Below are 20,866 nucleotides of genomic sequence, written 5' to 3' on the forward strand. Positions count from 1 at the left end.
TAACCCCGTGCTGTACCTGTCCTGGGAGTGTTTGATGGGGACAGTGTTGATCATGAACCCTGTTCATGCAAGGGGCCACATTTCAAATTTTTTTCTCAATCGAGGGACCAGTCAGTAAAATTCAGAAAGATAAGTTTTGACACAACATTAAACATGAATTTCAGTGAAATTGTTGAGCTATGAAGAAAAGAAGCAACTTGCTGAGTATAAATAAAAGAATGTCAAAGCAATAAATTGATAATTCAAAATAATGAATAATTAATAAAGATGACCATTAGAGTGTGAGGGGATCAAATTGTGTTTTACTGGCTCACTCCCAGTCTCAGGGATCACACTCACTGTGTGAGTTGGTGTGTGAGGGTGAGTATGAACCCTGACACTGGGAGTGAGCCAGACTCTCTCACACACACACCCGCACACACTCTCACACATCCTCATTCTCTTTCTCACACAAACACATGCACACACTCTCATCATCCTCACTCTCTCACACACACACACGCACACACTCTCACACATCCTCACTCACACACACACGCACACACTCTCACACATCCTCACTCTCACACGCACACACTTTCACACATCCTCACTCTCTCTCACACACACACACGCACACACTCTCACACATCCTCACTCTGTCTCTCACACACACACACACACACGCACACACTCTCACACATCCTCACTCTCTCTCTCACACAAACACACGCACACACTCTGACATATCCTCACTCTCTCTCTCACACACACGCGCACACACACACTCACTCTCTCTCTCACACACTCACTTTCTCTCACACATAGTCACTATCTCTCTCTCACACACACATACACACTCTCTCTCTCTCACACACACTCTCACACACATGCACACTCTCTCACACACACACACTTTCTCTCTCTCACACACACACACTCTCTCTCTCTCACACACACATACACACTCTGTCTCTCTCACACACACGCACTCTCTCTTTCACTCTCTCCCTCACACACTCACTTTCTCTCACACATAGTCACTATCTCTCTCTCACACACACATAGACACTCTCTCACACAGACTCACCCTCTCTCTCACACACACATACACACTCTCTTTCTCACACATGCATACACACACACACACTCTCACATAGACTCACTCTCTCACACATACACACACTCTCTCTCTCTCTCTCACACACACGCACTCTCTCTTTCACTCTCCTTCACACACTCACTTTCTCTCACACATAGTCACTATCTCTCTCACACACACATAGACACTCTCTCACACAGACTCACCATCTCTCTCACACACACATACACACTCTCTTTCTCACACATGCATACACACACACTCTCACATAGACTCACTCTCTGTCTCACACACACACACACTCTCTCTCTCTCTCTCCCTCTCTCGCATACATATACACTCTCTCTCTCCCTCTCTCACACACACATACACTCTCTCTCCTCTCTCGCACACACATATGCTCTCTCTCACACATATACACTCTCTCTCACACGCACACACACTCTCTCTCACATGCACACACTCTCTCTCCCTCTCTCTCTCACACACACACACAAACACTCTCTCCCTCTCTCTCACAGACACATACACCCTCTCTCACACACACACACTCTCTGTCCCTCTCTTTCACACACACACACACTCTCTCTCCCTCTCTTTCACACACATACATTCTCTCACTCTCACACACACACACATTCTCTCACTCTCTCTTTCACACACATACTCTCTCCCTCTTTCTCTCTCTCACACACACACACTCTCGCCCTCTTTCTCTCGCTCACACACACACAGTCTCTCCCTCTTTCTCTCTGTCTCACACACACACACACACACACACACACACACTCCCTCTTGCTCACACACACTCTCTCTCTCACACACACACTCTCTCCCTCTCTCTCTCTCTCACACACACTCCCTCTCTCTCACACACACACACACACATACACACACACACATGCTCTCACACACATGTACACTCTCACACATGTACACTCTCTCCCTCTTTCTTTCACACACACACATCTCACACACATGCATAATCTCTCCCACACACACACACACACTTTCTCTCCCTCTCTCTCTCACACACATGCACACTCTCTCTTTCTCTCTCACACATACCGTAATCCAGCTAATAAAGTAATGATGGCTGGGAGAATGTGGTAGGTGGGGAGGGTGTGAGGGGGAGAGTGTGGTAGGTGGGGAGGTGTGAGGGGGAGAGTGTGGTAGGTGAGGAGGGTGTGAGGGGGAGAGTGTGGTAGGTGGGGAGGGTTTGAGGGGGAGAGTGTGGTAGGTGGGGAGGGTATGAGGGGGAGAGTGGTAGGTGGGGAGGGTGTGAGGGGGAGAGTGTGGTAGGTGGGGAGGGTGTGAGGGGGAGAGTGGTAGGTGGGGAGTGGTAGGTGGGGAGGGTGTGAGGGGGAGAGTGTGGTAGGTGGGGAGGGTGTGAGGGGGAGAGTGTGGTAGGTGGGGAGGGTGTGAGGGGGAGAGTGTGGTAGGTGGGGAGGGTGTGAGGGGCAGAGTGTGGTAGGTGGTGAGGGTGTGAGGGGGAGAGTGTGGTAGGTGGGGAGGGTGTGAGGGGGAGAGTGTGGTAGGTGGGGAGGGTGTGAGGGGCAGAGTGTGGTAGGTGGGGAGGGTGTGAGGGGCAGAGTGTGGTAGGTGGGGAGGGTGTGAGGGGCAGAGTGTGGTAGGTGGGGAGGGTGTGAGGGGCAGAGTGTGGTAGGTGGGGAGGGTGTGAGGGGGAGAGTTTGGTAGGTGGGGAGGGTGTGAGGGGGAGAGTGTGGTAGGTGGGGAGGGTGTGAGGGGGAGAGTGTGGTAGGTGGGGAGGGTGTGAGGGGGAGAGTGTGGTAGGTGGGGAGGGTGTGAGGGGGAGAGTGTGGTAGGTGGGGATGGTGTGGGGGGAGAGTGTGGTAGGTGGGGAGGGTGTGAGGGGGAGAGTGTGGTAGGTGGGGAGGGTGTGAGGGGCAGAGTGTGGTAGGTCGGGACGGTGTGAGGGGGAGAGTGTGGTAGGTGGGGAGGGTGTGAAGGGGAGAGTGTGGTAGGTGGGGAGGGTGTGAGGGGGAGAGTGTGGTAGGTGGGGAGGGTGTGAGGGGGAGAGTGTGGTAGGTGGGGAGGGTGTGAGGGGGAGAGTGTGGTAGGTGGGGAGGGTGTGAGGGGGAGAGTGTGGTAGGTGGGGAGGGTGTGAAGGGGAGAGTGTGGTAGGTGGGGAGGGTGTGAGGGGGAGAGTGTGGTAGGTGGGGAGGGTGTGAGGGGGAGAGTGTGGTAGGTGGGGAGGGTGTGAGGGGGAGAGTGTGGTAGGTGGGGAGGGTGTGAAGGGGAGAGTGTGGTAGGTGGGGAGGGTGTGAGGGGGAGAGTGTGGTTGGTGGGGAGGGTGTGAGGGGGAGAGTGTGGTAGGTGGGGAGGATGTGAGGGGGAGAGTGCTATAAAAACGGAAGCTTTTTAAGAATTTATTCTTTAATGGGATGTGGGTATCGTTGGCCCAGCTACTTAATGAAAAGCTCCTTCTGCAAATGGTTAATCATTTTCAATGAGAGGCTGCAGCAAGCAGTGTCCAATGACAGAGAGAAATTGAGGAACTTCTTGTACGGAATTTGCTTATGTTATTTTTTTCATATTTATTAAGCCCTGCAGCTATTGGCTAGTCAGCTATCTGATCAAAGTTTCACAGCAGCATCTACACTGGCCCATTATACTGAAGGGAAACGTTCAGTATTTATTGTGTGCCAAGGTTGTCAATTGCAACTAACCCAAGCAGCACAGAATGTGTTTATTTTTCTGGTTTGTTTTTAAATTCATTCCTGCCGTGAATCAGCTGGCAGCACTCGGAGTCAGTGCTGGGACTCCTGCTGCTCACAATTTATATAAACTATTTTTACTTTGGAATCAAAAACACAATTTCCAAATTTGCACATGACACCAAATTATAGTTACAGTCAATACTGAGAGGGACCGCAACAAATTGCTAGATGGTATTAATAAATTTGTGGACTGGGTATGTAACTGGCACATGAATTTCAACATAGATAATGTGAGGTATTTATTATATTTTGGCGAGAAAGGAAAGAGGTTGCATATTTACTGAGGAAAAGAATCTACATGAGAAGAGCAAAGGGATCTTAGCACAAATGATTAAAAAGTAGTGACACAGGTTAACAAGGCCATGAATAAACAATCCAAGCACAGGGCGGGGGTTATTTCTAAAGCATTAGAATTGAAAACTAAATAAGTTGTGCGAAACTTGTATCGAGTCTCAGTCATACTGCACCAGGCGTACTTCACACAGTACAGGGGGCCGTTTCATTATAAAGATAGAGGTGCTGGAGAGGGTGTCCTCGTGGTAATGTCACTGGACTAGCAATCCCAGGCTATTGCTCTGGGGACATGGATTCAGGTCCCGCCACAGCAGCTACTAGAATTTAAATTCAGTTAGTAAATCTGGAACGGGATTGAAAACTAATCTACCATAATGGTGACTGTGAAATTACCATTGATGGTTGTAAAAAAAAACCACTTGGTTCACCGATGCCCTCCTTTAGGGAAGGAAATCTGCTGTCCTTACCCGGCCTGACCTATGCGTGGTTGACCCTTAACTGCCCTCTGAAATGGCCTAGCAAGGCACTCAGTTCAAGGGCAAATAGGGATGGGCAACAAATGCTGGCCTTGCCAGCGACACCCACACCCCATGATCGAATAAAGAAAAAAATATTGGATGTATTCCCATCGACATAGAATTACGTGGATGGGTCTCTTTCATCTTGGAGGAGGGGTGATCTCCTAGAGTTAAAATGTTTATGGGACCCTCGTCTTTTTAAACTAGGTAAATTTAGGGGAGATGGTGGCCGTCCCGGCAGTGTCGCTGGGCTAGTAATCCAGAGGCCCAGGCGAATGTTCCAGGGGGTCCAAATCCCACCATGGCAGCTGATGGAATTTAAATTCACTTAATAAAATCTGTAATATAAAGCTAGTCTCAGTAACAGTGATTGACTTGCCTACATCCCACGAAAGAGTAAAGAGGAAAATGAGGCAGGGAATACAGTAAAGCTGCTCATGCTAAACATTACACTGATTCAGCTTAAGCTGGGGAATTGTGTCCAATTCTGGGCACCACACTTTGGGAATGTTTTACGGCCAGTGCAATGTTGTAATGTAGCAAAAACAGCCAATCGCACACAGCAAGACGCCACAAACAGAAAACTTTATAATGTTCATGTCACCTGTTCCCTTTGCGACATTGGACAGAATTTCATTGAACCTCCTGGAACAGACATGATGGCAGGGTGGGGGTGGGGGGGATGGGCGCTGGGAGCATCGGGTGGGAGTACCTGCATCCAGTGCCCAACGTTGGGAAAACTGGCCCCAGTTAAATCGGGTGGGGGGTGTAGTGGCAGGAAGGGCCCGCTGGTGGTGGGATATCGATTAAGCTCATTAATGAGCCTCTTGGCATCAGTTATCTGTGAGCCCACTGGAATTTAGTGGTGGCTGAGGGTTTACCGAGATTCACACGGCTGTCCTGTGGCTCCTGAAGATCCTCTTGGACTTGCCTGCGACCTTGTGGGGGGGATCCTTCGTTTACAGGCAGTCAGCGCCCAATCAAGGAATCCAGCACCGGTGGGGAGGCAGGGCAATTATTGCCCCCCACCCCCCCCCCCAACTCCTCCGGTTACCCTGACCCTCCCTCACTCCCCACCAACCCCCTCCCCGCATCCCCCACCCCATCCACTCCAGGGGTATAGCGATGATCCTCTGGATAGGCCCTGGAGCAATACCAGAAGCAGCCACCACTCCCAGTCGCATTGCCGGCAATGGATAGCTGCTGGCTCCGATTGGCTGTAAGTTCTAGGGGGCGAGATTTCCACCCTCCCAGGTCCTAGATCCAGTGGGAGGCACGGCGTTGGCCAGTTAAGTGCCTAAATGCACTTAAATTGCCTCAGGCCTTGCCCACAGAAGCAATACTAGGCTCCCACTGGTTCTCCCAAATAGTGGAGGGACCCCCATCACAGGAACTTGATTGAGGAATAAATATTGACTAGGACAGTGGAGAGATCTCCCCTGCTGCTCTTTGAAATAGTTTCATGGGACATTTTACGCCCACCTGACAGGGTAGACTGGGCCTCAGTTTAAAGTCTCATTCAAAACACAGCAGCTCCAAGCAGTGCAACACTCCCACAGTACTGCACAGAGAGTGTCAGCCTGGGTTTTGTGTTCGATTTTCTGGAATGGGACTTGAACTCACAACCTTCTGACACAAGCGCTACCAATTGAGGTCATGGAAGCTGCTACAAAAATACATGACGCTGGCAAGGCCAGCATTTGTTGCCCATCCCTAAATGCCCTTGAACTGAGTGGCCTTGCTCGGCCATTTCAGAGGGCAGTTAAGAGTCAACCACATTGCTGTGGATCTGGAACCAGATGTAGGCCAGACTGGGTAAGGACAGCAGATTTCCTTCCTAAAAGGTATCAGTGAACCAGATGGGTTTTTACAACAATCCGATAGCTTCCTGGTCACCATTACTGAGACTAGCTTTCAATTCAATGGTGGGATTTGAACCCTTGTCCCCAGAGCATTAGCCTAAACCTCTGGATTACTAGTCCAGTGATATTACCACTCAGCCACTGTCTTCCCACAAGCTGATATCTGTTGCTTCAAAGTGAGGTGTGAAAATGGAAATATGCATAGGATTAAACTGGTGAAATTTTACAACCTGTACCAAGATGTGCCTCGTGCAAAGAGTGACCAGCACATAAAATCATCCAGTACGGAAGGAGGCCTTTCAGCCCATCGTGCCTGTGCTGGCTCTTTGAACGAGCTGTCCAGTTCGTCCTACCTCCTGGGTCTTTCATCATAGCCCCACAAATGTTCCCCTTTTTACATATTTATCCAATTCCCATTTGAAAGTTGCTGTAGAATCTTCTTGCACCACCCTGCGCATCCCAGGCCACGACAACTCGCTGTAAAAAAAATATTATTTTTCTCATGTCAACTCTGGTTAATTTGGCAATGAGCCCAACTTCTACAAAAGGATCCGACTGTAACATGAAAAAAAATTTGAGATTGTGATGTAGGATTTTCTAGACTATTGATTACCTGTCTCGTCAGCATCTAATGACATTTCCCATGATGTATCCTGTATACTGACTTTGTTTCTCACCTTTGATACAGGAAAAACCGAGCTGGCAAAACAGATTGCTAAGTACATGCATAACGATGTCAAAAAGGTATGGGATCTTTCAGCTATTAGCTATGGAAGCCATTGCCTTTGGTCCCTGCCGAGAACTCTGTTCACTAGCCACTAACTCCATCCCTCTCCCTGGTCACTGTCTTAGCATGAACCCTATTTGACCCTGAATAAGCCTCCGATCCCGTATTCTCTCTATCACCCGATGTCACCTACTTCTGCTCATCTGCTGCTGAAACATTCAGCCATGCCTTTGTCACCTCCAGACTCAACACTCCCAATGCCCTCCAACAACCTTCCACAAAATGTGAGCTCATTGAAAACGCTGTTGTCCATGTTCTGACTCCCCCCTCCGTGTGCGCGCTGACCTGCGTTGGCTTTCCATCCGGCAACCTCTCAACTTTGATATTTTCATCCTTGCATTCAAATCCCTCTGTGGCCTCGCCCCCTCCCTATCACTGTTACCTCTGTGAGATGGATGTTTTTTAAAAAATATTTTTGAGGAATGTTGTGTTATTCTGTGAAGAAGACTGGGTCTGTGTGTGTGTGTGTGTGTGTGTGTGTGTGTGTGTGTGTGTGTGTGTGTGTGTGTGTGTGTGTGTGTGTGTGTGTGTGTGTGCGTGGCTGTGTGTGTGCGTGGCTGTGTGTGTGTGTGTGTGTGTGTGTGCGTGGCTGTGTGTGTGTGTGTGTGTGTGTGTGTGTGCGTGGCTGTGTGTGTCTGTGCGTGGGTGTGTGTGCGTGGCTGTGTGTGTGTGTGTGTGTGTGCGTGGCTGTGTGTGTGTGTGTGTGTGTGTGTGCGTGGCTGTGTGTGTCTGTGCGTGGGTGTGTGTGCGTGGCTGTGTGTGTGTGTGTGTGTGTGTGTGTGTGTGTGTCTGTGCGTGGGTGTGTGTGCGGCCTGTGCTGTGCGTGGGTGTGTGTGCGTGGCTGTGTGTGTGTCTGTGCGTGGGTGTGTGTGCGTGGCTGTGTGTGTGTGTGTGTGTGTGTGTGTGTGCGTGGCTGTGTGTGTGTGTGCGTGGCTGTGTGTGTGCGTGGCTGTGTGTGTGTGTGTGTGTGTGTGTGTGCGTGGCTGTGTGTGTGTGTGTGTGTGTGTGTGTGTGGCTGTGTGTGTGTGTGTGTGTGTGTGTGCGTGGCTGTGTGTGTGTGTGTGTGTGTGTGTGTGTGTGTGGCTGTGTGTGTCTGTGCGTGGGTGTGTGTGCGTGGCTGTGTGTGTGTGTGTGTGTGTGTGTGTGTGTGTGGCTGTGTGTGTCTGTGCGTGGGTGTGTGTGTTTGTGTAAGTGATTTAATTAAGCTGGGGAAAGGTTACTAGAGACAGGTTGTCTGGGAGGTTTAAGACATGAAAGGATAGAGGCATTAGGTTTGTGCATTTGTGTTGAGATATTGTGGTGGGTTTGAGGTACAAGTGAATAGGTTGGATCTAGCACTTGCATTTTCAGATAATTTGAGAGTTCATTTGAAACGGAGAGTGTGGAGAAGTGTGAGGTGATGCATTTTGGTAGGAAGAATGTGGACTGACAATATAAAATAAGGGGTGAAATTTTGAAGGGGGTGCAGGAGCAGAAAGACTTGGGTGTATATGTGCATAGATCATTGAAGGAGGCAGGACAGGTGGGGAGAGCAGTTAATAAAGCATATCGTATCCTGGGCTTTATTAATAGGGGCGTGGAGTACAAGAGCAGGGAGGTTATGCTGAATTTATATAAGACGCTCATTTGACCTCAGCTGGAATATTGTGTACAATTCTGGGCGCCATATTACAGGAAGGATGTGAACACATTGGAGAGAGTGCAGAAGAGGTTTACAAGAATGGTTCCAGGGATGAGAAACTTCAGCTATGAGGATAGATTGGAGAGGTTGGGACTCTTCTCCTTGGAGACAAGAGGACTAGGAAGAGATTTGATAGAGATGTTCGAAATCATGAGGGGGCTGGACAGAGTAGATAGGGAGAAGCTGTTCCCACTCATAAAAGGATAAGAACAAGAGGGCACAGATTTGAAGTGATTTGCAAAAGAAGCAAATGTGATGTGAGAAAAGGCTTATTCATACAACAAGTGGTTCGGATCTGCAATGCACTGCCTGGAAGTGTGGTGGAGGCAGGTTCAATAGGGCATTCAAGAGGGCATTAAATGATTATTTGAATAGAAACATGGTGCAGGGGTACTAGGAAAAGGCAGGGCAATGGCACTAGTTCACAATGCTCATTTGGAGAGCCGGTGCAGACATGATGGGATGAATGGCCTCCTTCTGTGCCTTTAAACTCTTGTGATTTGAATATCAAAGGGGAGTCGGAGGTGCCAAGAAACATTTTTGCATCTTACAGGAGTCCCATGGGTAAAGAGAAGAGGGCATATTACATTTTATTGACCTGAAAGCAGAGACAAAATAGAAACATGAAAGATTTTATGTTTGGAAGGATTTGAGTTTCAAAGAGGTATGAGAACAATGGAACCTAAGATGAAAGTGGGGATAAAGATATTTTAGAGTTACTGTGTTGAGCTTAGTGGTTGGCTGTTGGTGGTTAGCTGTTGGCTCCATGAGAAAACAGCTGTAGGATGGGAGATGATGCAGATTGAATCAGCCATCCAGTCAAGCCAGAAAAGTCTTGGGCTGCAAAAAGCAATCCTGTTCTGAAGTCTCGGATTTCCACAGCAGAGTGGTATGCCTTTATTAAAGCTACAGCAGTTTGCCTTGGACAATATTACTGGATTTTTATAGTTAAACATCTCTAAGGGAGTGTTGCCTAGAAGGTGTTTACTTGTGGGTCTGACCAATTAGGGAGTCTTTTTGGGGAATATTTTGTAAGACTAATCTTAACTGTGTAACAGTAATCTTATGTGCCTAAGTTGCCTTTTCTTGTTAACAAAACTTTTAATTTTTAAAACCCCGGAAGTGTTACTGGACTTCTTGCTGCTGAGATTAGTACATTCTCTTCTTGTTTTCAGGATACAAAAACAAAGGGTATGGCCCATAAGCCAAGTTTCCCTCTGAGATTTCGTTTGCTCAGCAATTAACATCTGCTGTGGTCATATCATCTCCTCCAGCCCTATAATCCTCTGCGCTCCAACAATTTTGGCCCCTTTCTGCATTCCCTTTGCCCCACAATTGGCAGCTGCACTGTCAGCTGCTTGGGCCCAGAACTCTGGAATTCCCTCCCTAAATAAATCTCTCTGCAGCCGCTACCTTTTTCTCCTTCAAGACGCTCCTTAAAATTTAACTCTATGACCAAGCTTGGTGATTTCCTAATATCTCTCCGTGTGGCTCTGTGTCAGATTTTGTTTGATAACTCTCCCATGAAGCATCTTGGAACGTTTAATTATGGCGCTATAAAAATGTAAGTTGTTGTTACATGTGGAAGTGACACTAGGTGTCAGGCAAGTGACAGAGGTGAAGTCACAGTGAGAGCTGGATGGGACTCGGTGTTCTCTACACATGGATGTCTGGTGACTGATCCCTAGCACAGACCAGTTGGTCACCCTGAGGGAGAGAGAGATAATCTACAGCCAAGTCCCCTGAAAGCAGTGTTGTCCAGTAGAATCACTGGCTAGTCACTGGTTGTGGTTACAGTGACACTATTTTAGCCACAAGTACAGGTAAATGTACTTCATACGTGTGCATTTTCTTAACAAACTTTTCCCACCATTCTGTAAGCAAGGGATTAAAGTAGTCACAAAGATCAGAAAAAACACTTGCATGCCCTGTTTTTCATCTTGCCATTTTATCAACCAATACACAGCCCAGCTAATGTTCGCTGATCTCAGTACTCTTATCCGTCCGCACAATAATGGAAATACAATAAGCTACCCTCCCTCCGGACTCCAGGAGCTCTGTCCCCACCATGGTCCCTACGCCCTGCCCCTCACAGGATCCCAGCACTGCCACCACCCCCCCACCCCACTCTCCCATCCCGTGTCCCAGCACTGCCCCGCCCCACTCCCATGCAGTGTCCCAGTGTGCCTTCCTCCTACGTTACTTCCCCACCACCACCACCATCCCCCACCCTCTTCCCGGGATCCGAATGACCCACATGTTGCTGATGGGGTGCGTATTGGACCACAGCTGGGGTTAAACCCCTCGGTGTCTGGAGCAGCAGAGAACAGGGAGCTGCCTGTGTTGCTACCTGCTCAGACTCTCAGTGGTATCGCTTGGCTGATGGGAACTCGCAAAGGGGAAATGTGCGCTTTTTAAAAAAAGAACGTGTTTTACGCAGCCTGAAAGTTGCTGGTGCTGCCCAGTGCATGACTGAGCCGCAGTGATTCGGGACAGTCCATGGTTAGGGTACCAGCCTGTGCTCTTAGCTCGTCATTTAGACTGCTGTCACTGTGCCCCGTGGTCCCTGACCTTCAGAGAGGAAAATCGAACCCAGATCCTGCATCCGAGTGACTGTGCTGCCACCAGCTCCAGAAGAACAGTCGTTGGGGAAGCAAAAAGTACAAAGCCGGCTGCGAGTCCCCTCATAGCCGAATAGTCACTCACTACAGCTCACACCTGAAAAATAGGACATTGGTGAAATGTAGTGTAGAGTGACCGGTTTGGGTCGCGCCTCAGCAAGGAGTCGCACATGTCCATGAGAGTATTGGCGGTGGTGGTGTGGTGGTGGAGAATAAAACTGAAGGGCAGTTTACATCAAAGTCACCAGAAAGCTTGACACCTGTCTATTCTTCCTTTCACAATGTAGAAATTCATCAGGCTCGATATGTCGGAATTCCAGGAAAAGCATGAAGTAAGTACACTGAAACAGGGTGACAGTGAGATCACAAGCATTCGTAATATTAACAGTCCTTCAACAGTTAGCTCTAGTCTAGAGCAAAAAGACCAGGAGAGGGAATGGCAAAAACTCTCAACCAATCTTTTGTGGTTAATGTGATAGGGGTAAAGCTCCCACAGCTGATCGGCTCTGGGTGCAGCCATTTCGTAAACAATTAGTGTGCAGTTCTAGTCAGTGTGGTTGTTGAAAAAGAGTGGGGTCAGTTGTGAAGGTCTGCACAAACGAATAATCGGTGAAGCTCACACATGAAAACTGGTTATTGGAACAATGTACTGGAGGCTTCCTCATGCTCGTTGGACCTCACTGTAAGGGTTTGCGGGGATAGAATATATGATGGAGCTTTAATATGGATCTAACCTCATGCTGAAGTTGGGACTGTTTTCCTTGGAGAAGGTTGAGAGGAGATTTGATCGAGGTGTTCAAAATCATGAGGGATCTGGACAGAGTAGAGAGGGAAAATCTGTTCCCATCGGTGGAAGGTTCGAGAACCAGTGGGCCCAGATTTAAGGTAATTGGCAAAAGAGGCAATGGTGACATGAGGAAACACTTTTTCACGCAGCGAGTGGTTAGGATCTGGAATACGCTGCCTGAGAGTGTGGTGGAGCCAGGTTCAATCAAGACATTGAAAAGGGAATTAAATTATCTGAAAGGGAACATTGTGCAGGGTGACGAGGGAATTTGCTCCTTTGGAGGGTCAGCATAGACACAAGGGGCCAAAACACCTTCTGTGCTGTAATCATTCAGTGATACTGTGCTGTACCTGTCCTGGGAGTGTGTGATGGGGACAGTGTAGATGGAGCTTTACTCTGTATCTAACCCCGTGCTGTACCTGTCCTGGGAGTGTTTGATGGGAAAAGTGTAGAGGGAGATTTACTCTGTATCTAACCCCGTGCTGTACCTGTCCTGGGAGTGTGTGATGGGGACAGTGTAGATGGAGCTTTACTCTGTATCTAACTCTGTGCTGTACCTGCCCTGGGAATGTTTGATGGGGACAGTGTAGAGCGAGCTTTACTCTGTATCTAACCCCGTGCTGTACCTGTCCTGGGAGTGTTTGATGGGGACAGTGTAGAGCGAGCTTTACTCTGTATCTAACCCCGTGCTGTACCTGTCCTGGGAGTGTTTGATGGGGACAGTGTAGAGGGAGCTTTACTCTGTATCTAACCCTGTGCTGTACCTGTCCTGGGAGTGTTTGATGGGGACAGTGTAGAGGGAGCTTTACTCTGTATCTAACCCCGTGCTGTACCTGTCCTGGGAGTGTTTGATGGGGACAGTGTAGAGGGAGCTTTACTCTGTATCTAACCCCGTGCTGTACCTGTCCTGGGAGTGTTTGATGGGGACAGTGTAGAGGGAGCTTTACTCTGTATCTAACCCCGTGCTGTACCTGTCCTGGGAGTGTTTGATGGGGACAGTGTAGAGAGAGCTTTACTCTGTATCTAACCCCGTGCTGTACCTGTCCTGGGAGTGTTTGATGGGGACAGTGTAGAGGGAGCTTTACTCTGTATCTAACCCCGTGCTGTACCTGTCCTGGGAGTGTTTGATGGGGACAGTGTAGAGGAAGCTTTACTCTGTATCTAACCCCGTGCTGTACCTGTCCTGGGAGTGTTTGATGGGGACAGTGTAGAGGAAGCTTTCCTCTGTATCTAACCCCGTGCTGTACCTGTCCTGGGAGTGTTTGATGGGGACAGTGTAGAGGAAGTTTTACTCTGTATCTAACCCCGTGCTGTACCTGTCCTGGGAGTGTTTGATGGGGACAGTGTAGAGGGAGCTTTACTCTGTATCTAACCCCGTGCTGTACCTGTCCTGGGAGTGTTTGATGGAGACGGTGTAGAGGGTTTACTCTGTATCTAACCCCGTGCTGTACCTGTCCTGGGAGTGTTTGATGGGGACAGTGTAGAGGGAGCTTTACTCTGTATCTAACCCCGTGCTGTACCTGTCCTGGGAGTGTTTGATGGGGACAGTGTAGAGGGAGCTTTACTCTGTATCTAACCCCGTGCTGTACCTGTCCTGGGAGTGTTTGATGGGGACAGTGTAGAGGGAGCTTTACTCTGTATCTAACCCCGTGCTGTACCTGCCCTGGGAGTGTTTGATGGGGACAGTGTAGAGGGAGCTTTACTCTGTATCTAACCCCGTGCTGTACCTGTCCTGGGAGTGTTTGATGGGGACAGTGTGGAGGGAGCTTTACTCTGTATCTAACCCCGTGCTGTACCTGCCCTGGGAGTGTTTGATGGGGACAGTGTAGAGGGAGCTTTACTCTGTATCTAACCCCGTGCTGTACCTGGGAGTGTTTGATGGGGTTAGTGTTCGAGGAAGTTTTACTCTGTATCTAACTCTGTGCTGTACCTGCCCTGGGAGTGTTTGATGGGGACAGTGTAGAGGGAGCTTTACTCTGTATCTAACTCTGTGCTGTACCTGTCCTGGGAATGTTTGATGGGGTTAGTGTAGAGGAAGTTTTACTCTGTATCTAATCCACATGTGAGTAACTCCAGGACAGAAAGATGGAATTATTCCATTACCACATGGACGTCCCTTGCCTTCTGGACACAAATAAAAATGAACAAGCTGGCAATGCAAACATGTTTAAGCAGCTAGATGAATACTGGAATAAATTTCTCAATAAAATAATGTACATTTCAAAGGTTGCAAAGTTTATCGGTTCACCACCTGGTTATGTCGGACATGAGGAAGGTGGTCAGCTGACCAAGAAACTGAAACAGAGTCCGAACGCGGTGGTTTTGTTTGACGAAGTGGATAAGGCCCATCCCGATGTTCTGACCATTATGCTGCAACTCTTTGACGAGGTGAGTCCCATCTGACTGTGAGGCAAAAGAAAGAATTCATATTGTGCAATGTGATAATGATCAGATAATCTATTTGTGTGATGCTGGTTGAGAAATAAGTATTGAACTAAGCCACTCAGATAGCTCCCTCGTTCTTCAAAATACTGGCTATCATCTATAGAAGGATCATCTACATCCACCTGAGAGGGTAGACGTGGCCTCAGTTTAAAATCTCATTCAAGAGAGGGTACCTCTGACAGTGCCAAACTCCCTCAGTACTGTGCTGGAGCATCAGAAGGTTACGTGTTTCAGTCCTTAGAGTAGGGATTGAACTCATTACCTTCTGATTCAGAGATGTGTGTGACACAATAGTAATTGGTGATTGGCACTGAAGTTCCAAGAAGATTAATGAAAAGATGCTGGTGGTTTTCACTTGAGAAATCCAGTTGAAAGGCCAAGATTGTTCAGAGAACACCACTCAGGAGAGGAGACATGTTAAATCAAACACTGATGCCAAATTTGGATTTTCTTTGAAATCTATAACCTAGTCAGGGTGAATCTTCAATATATAACTTTAAAACATTTTCAAATGTAATGTCCACACTGTAATTGTGGGAGCTTGCTGTGTGTAAATTGGCTGCCACCTTTTCTACATTGCAACAGTGACTTCACTTCAAAAGCTAATGGGTACGACGTTTGATTGCTAGGGAGTAAATAGCTTCAGAGGGAATAAAGAAGTCTTGCTACAATTGTGCAGGCTTTAGTGAGTCCAAATCCAGAATATTGTGTGCAGTTTTGGTCTCCAATTTTAAGGAAGGATATACTTGCATTGGAGGCAGTACAGTGAAGGTTCACTGAATTGGTCCCTGAGGTGAGGGGGTTCTCCTGTAACGAGAGGTTGAGTAAATTGCACCTATATTCTCTGGAGTTTAGAAGAATGAGAGGCGATCACATTGAAACTTAGAAGATTCTGAAGTGGCTTGATAGGGTAGACACTGAGAGGTTGTTTCCCCCTGGCTGGGGAATCCAAAACATGGGGGACCCAGTCTCAGGATGAGGGGCCGATTATTTAGGAGGTGAGGAGAAATTACCTCATTCAAAGGGTTGTGAATCTTTGGGAATCCTCTACCCCCTAAGGGTTGTGGGTGCTCCATTATTGAATACCTTTAAGGCCGGGATAGACAGATTTTTGGTCCCTCAGGGAATTAAGAGATATGGGGAGTGGGTGGGAAAGTGGAGCTGAAACCCAAGATCAGCCATGATCGTATTGAATGACGGAGCAGGTTCAACAGGCCGTGTGGTCTACTCCTGCTCCTGTTTCTTGAGTTCTTCTGTCAATTGCTTGTGTTGTGGCTGTTAGGACAAGTGACCTGTTATGAGCAGGGTGGGAGGAGTGTGTGGATTATCAAGCCCCCATTACTCTGCAGACACTACCGTTAATTTAAATGCTTCGTTTTCTCACCAAAATGGCCAATTATATAGCCGTACCTCAAGTACCAGAAGAAAAGAGTCTCTGACCAGGGTTCTTTCAAAAACTCAGAATGATTAATTTATTTTAAAAGAAAACTTCTTCAAACAAGTTGCAAGTACTGGTTAACACACAGTTGTAATTGGGAAGTATGACTATCCATCTCTTCCTAAAGAAACCCCTGAGCGCGCACGCACACAGACTCTCACACACACACAGTCACAAACAAAGGACAAACAGATAGAGTCTCTCTGCAGAGGTGGGCTTTGGAGGATGGGCATTATAAAATAAAGAATAAAATCCACGGGGTCTCGACGCTGTCGACCTGGAGCTCTCTCCTGTGAAGACAGCAGCTGGTCCCATTGGATGCCTGGACATTCTCACCACTGGTCGCAGCTTTGCAGGACCAAATGCAGGCTGGTTGAGGGCTCTCTGGCTACAGCTTGGTAGCCCCTCCCAATTTTAGGCCAGCTAGAGAGAGAGAGAGAGAGAGAGACAGTCAAGGTAGCCTTCTTTCCTCAGCTTGTTCTCCAACAAAACCGCCTTCAAAACCAGCAGGTTCACAGCTTAAGTTTTTTTCTCTCTCCAATGTGATTGCCATTTTTGTCTCTCAGCTTTTCATTAAGTAAAGTGCTTTGCAGTTCAAACAAACGACCAACTCCTTCTCAAGTACCATATAAGTCAGGTGATTTCTTGGAAGAGGCCTGCTTGTTTACAGCCCCAAGGTGAACTTATGGCCTTTTAACAAAAAAAATCCCAGGTTAGCATCCAGATCATGCCATGTCCCTCCATTTTGTAAAATAAAACTTTAGTCTTGAGAGATATGACTCTAACAGACCAAAAACTCAAAGAGGTAGGTTTTAAGGAGCTTCTTAAAGTAGGAAAGCAAGGTAGACATGGAAAGGTTTAAGAAGGGAATTCCAGAGCTTAGAGTCTTTGCATTTGAAGGCTCAGCTGCCAATGGTGTAACGATTAAAATCAAGGATGCTCAAGAGGCCAGGCCTAGAAGCGGTGGGTGGATGGGACCTTGGAGTGATTTGAAAGCATGGATGAGAATTTTAAGATCGAGAGCCAATATAGATCAGTCAAGTCTAGAGGTAATAAATGCAGATAAAAAGGAATTGGAGGAATCTTGTGTGAGGCATAAACATTGGTATGGACCAGTTGGGCCAAATGGCCTGTTTGTTTACCTTTTAGGGGCAGTTTGCCCAGTATCCTGAGCCAACATGCCCCTGAGGTAGAGGTGACGTTGGAGCTATGGTTCCCAAAGCTATCTACCACTGGGCGTTTTCCTCACCTCATGCCTGGATCTGTTGTAGACTCATTCATCATAGCAATCAATCAATCTCAACAATTATTGGACAAAGACTCCATAACCATTTTATCACATAACTGCCAGGATTCTGGAAGGTGAATTAGATGGGCCTTGGACTTCCTTTGTCCAGCAATTCCTTTGTTTCCTATTTAACATTCCAACATCGCTAAGAATAGATCACCTGGTCACCTGGTTTCTGCTTTGTGGGATCTCCCTGTGTGCAAATTAGCGGTTACTTGGCTGCTTCACATGAGTCACAGCTCCTGGCAATATTTCGTGCAGCTTTGGATTGTTCATTTGGAGTTGTGATCTTAAGTCTTTAAAACCCCCAACCCCACTCTCCTCACTTTCAGGGAAGACTGACAGATGGCAAAGGAAAGACCATCGAGTGTAAGGATGCAATCTTCATCATGACCTCCAATGTGGCCAGTGAGGAAATAGCTGAGCATGCCTTACAACTGCGTCAGGAAGCCCAGGAACTGGGCAAGAAACGTCTAGCCGAGAATCTAGGTAAGTTGCAGAATGGTGTTGAAGTGTATCGAGCCCCTATCTTGTTGTGTTTGCTTAATACTCTTAACCCCCACTCACCTCCGAGATTCTTCCCAGCAGGTTCTTCCATCACACAGAGATATCAGAGCCTCTGATGTCCTGATCTCCTCAGAGCTCAATCACTGCACTTTTTCCTGTAAGGTTCACTGGACATCAGCTGATTTCCTTTCACCAGTCATTAGCCCACAGGTGACACAGTGAACTGTAACGGTGCTCTCAAGTATATTTGTTACCTCCCAAAAACAAATCAACTAACCCATCATGTTGACTAGGCACTGAATTTCAGAATTTCCTGAGTGTATTGTTCAATCCCAAATAAATCAGTGCTTTCACTCACCAAGAACCCAGTCAATAGCACAGTGGACAGTGCCTTCAGTAACTGAGACACTGGTCAGTACTACACTGGACAGTGCCTTCAGTAACTGAGACACTGGTCAGTACTACACTGGACAGTGCCTTCAGTAACTGAGACACTGGTCAGTGCCACACTGGACAGGGCCTTCAGTAACTGAGACACTGGTCAGTGCCACACTGGACAGTGCCTTCAGTAACTTAGACACCAGTCATGCCACACTGGACAGTGCCTTCAGTAACTGAAACACTGGTCAGTACTACACTGGACAGTGCCTTCAGTAACTGAGAAACTGGTCAGTACTACACTGGACAGTGCCTTCAGTAACTGAGACACTGGTCAGTACTACACTGGACAGTGCCTTCAGTAACTGAGACACTGGTCAGTGCCACACTGGACAGGGCCTTCAGTAACTGAGACACTGGTCAGTGCCACACTGGACAGTGCCTTCAGTAACTTAGACACCAGTCATGCCACACTGGACAGTGCCTTCAGTAACTGAAACACTGGTCAGTACTACACTGGACAGTGCCTTCAGTAACTGAGAAACTGGTCAGTACTACACTGGACAGTGCCTTCAGTAACTGAGACACTGGTCAGTACTACACTGGACAGTGCCTTCAGTAACTGAGACACTGGTCAGTACTACACTGGACAGTGCCTTCAGTAACTGAGACACTGGTCAGTACTACACTGGACAGTGCCTTCAGTAACTGAGACACTGGTCATTACCACACTGGACAGTGCCTTCAGTAACTGAGACACTGGTCAGTACTACACTGGACAGTGCCTTCAGTAACTGAGACACTGGTCATTACCACACTGGACAGTGCCTTCAGTAACTGAGACACTGGTCAGTACTACACTGGACAGTGCCTTCAGTAACAGACACCGATTAATACCACACTGGACAGTGCCTTCAGTAACTGAGACACTGGTCAGTGCCACACTGGACAGTGCCTTCAGTAACTGAGACACTGGTCAGTACTACACTGGACAGTGCCTTCAGTAACTGAAACACTGGTCAGTACTACACTGGACAGTGCCTTCAGTAACTGAGACACTGGTCAGTACTACACTGGACAGTGCCTTCAGTAACTGAAACACTGGTCAGTACTACACTGGACAGTGGCTTCAGTAACTGAAACACTGGTCAGTACTACACTGGACAGTGCCTTCAGTAACTGAGACACTGGTCAGCAGCACACTGGACAGTGCCTTTAGTAACTGAAACACTGGTCAGTACTACACTGGACAGTGCCTTCAGTAACTGAGACACTGGTCAGCAGCACACTGGACAGTGCCTTCAGTAACTGAGACACTGGTCAGTACTACACTGGACAGTGCCTTCAGTAACTGAGACACTGGTCAGTACTACACTGGACAGTGCCTTCAGTAACTGAGACACTGGTCAGTACCACACTGGACAGTGCCTTCAGTAACTGAGACACTGGTCAGTACTACACTGGACAGTGCCTTCAGTAACTGAGACACTGGTCAGTACTACACTGGACAGTGCCTTCAGTAACTGAGACACTGGTCAGCAGCACACTGGACAGTGCCTTCAGTAACTGAGACACTGGTCATTACCACACTGGACAGTGCCTTCAGTAACTGAGATACTGGTCAGTACTACACTGGACAGTGCCTTCAGTAACTGAGACACTGGTCAGTACTACACTGGACAGTGCCTTCAGTAACTGAGACACTGGTCATTACCACACTGGACAGTGCCTTCAGTAACTGAGACACTGGTCAGTACTACACTGGACAGTGCCTTCAGTAACTGAGACACTGGTCATTACTACACTGGACAGTGCCTTCAGTAACTGAGACACTGGTCAGTGCCACACTGGACAGTGCCTTCAGTAACTGAGACACTGGTCAGCAGCACACTGGACAGTGCCTTCAGTAACTGAGACACTGGTCATTACCACACTGGACAGTGCCTTCAGTAACTGAGACACTGGTCAGTACTACACTGGACAGTGCCTTCAGTAACTGAGACACTGGTCAGTACCACACTGGACAGTGCCTTCAGTAACTGAGACACTGGTCAGTGCTACACTGGACAGGGACTTCAGTAACTGAGACACTGGTCTGTACTACACTGGACAGTGCCTTCAGTAACTGAGACACTGGTCAGTACTACACTGGACAGTGCCTTCAGTAACTGAGACACTGGTCATTACCACACTGGACAGTGCCTTCAGTAACTGAGACACTGGTCAGTACTACACTGGACAGTGCCTTCAGTAACTGAGACACTGGTCAGTGCCACACTGGACAGTGCCTTCAGTAACTGAGACACTGGTCAGTACTACACTGGACAGTGCCTTCAGTAACTGAGACACTGGTCAGTGCCACACTGGACAGTGCCTTCAGTAACTGAGACACTGGTCAGTACTACACTGGACAGTGCCTTCAGTAACTGAGACACTGG

The 20,866-nt window shown here is 47.9% G+C and overlaps 1 protein-coding gene across 1 annotated transcript in view; it reads left to right on the top strand.

Moving 5' to 3' along the window:
• clpb (caseinolytic mitochondrial matrix peptidase chaperone subunit B) overlaps positions 1-20,866 on the top strand; it is a 165,726-nt gene that overhangs the window by 123,690 nt on the left and 21,170 nt on the right. Inside the window, exons 9-12 of the mRNA XM_041199189.1 lie at positions 7,185-7,240; positions 11,873-11,917; positions 14,599-14,760; positions 17,876-18,032. Of these exons, the coding sequence (XP_041055123.1) occupies positions 7,185-7,240; positions 11,873-11,917; positions 14,599-14,760; positions 17,876-18,032 (420 nt within the window). The remainder of the gene's footprint in view (positions 1-7,184; positions 7,241-11,872; positions 11,918-14,598; positions 14,761-17,875; positions 18,033-20,866) is intronic.

This window comes from Carcharodon carcharias, chromosome 11 (assembly GCF_017639515.1).
Source record: "Carcharodon carcharias isolate sCarCar2 chromosome 11, sCarCar2.pri, whole genome shotgun sequence".
Classification (NCBI taxonomy): domain Eukaryota; kingdom Metazoa; phylum Chordata; class Chondrichthyes; order Lamniformes; family Lamnidae; genus Carcharodon; species Carcharodon carcharias.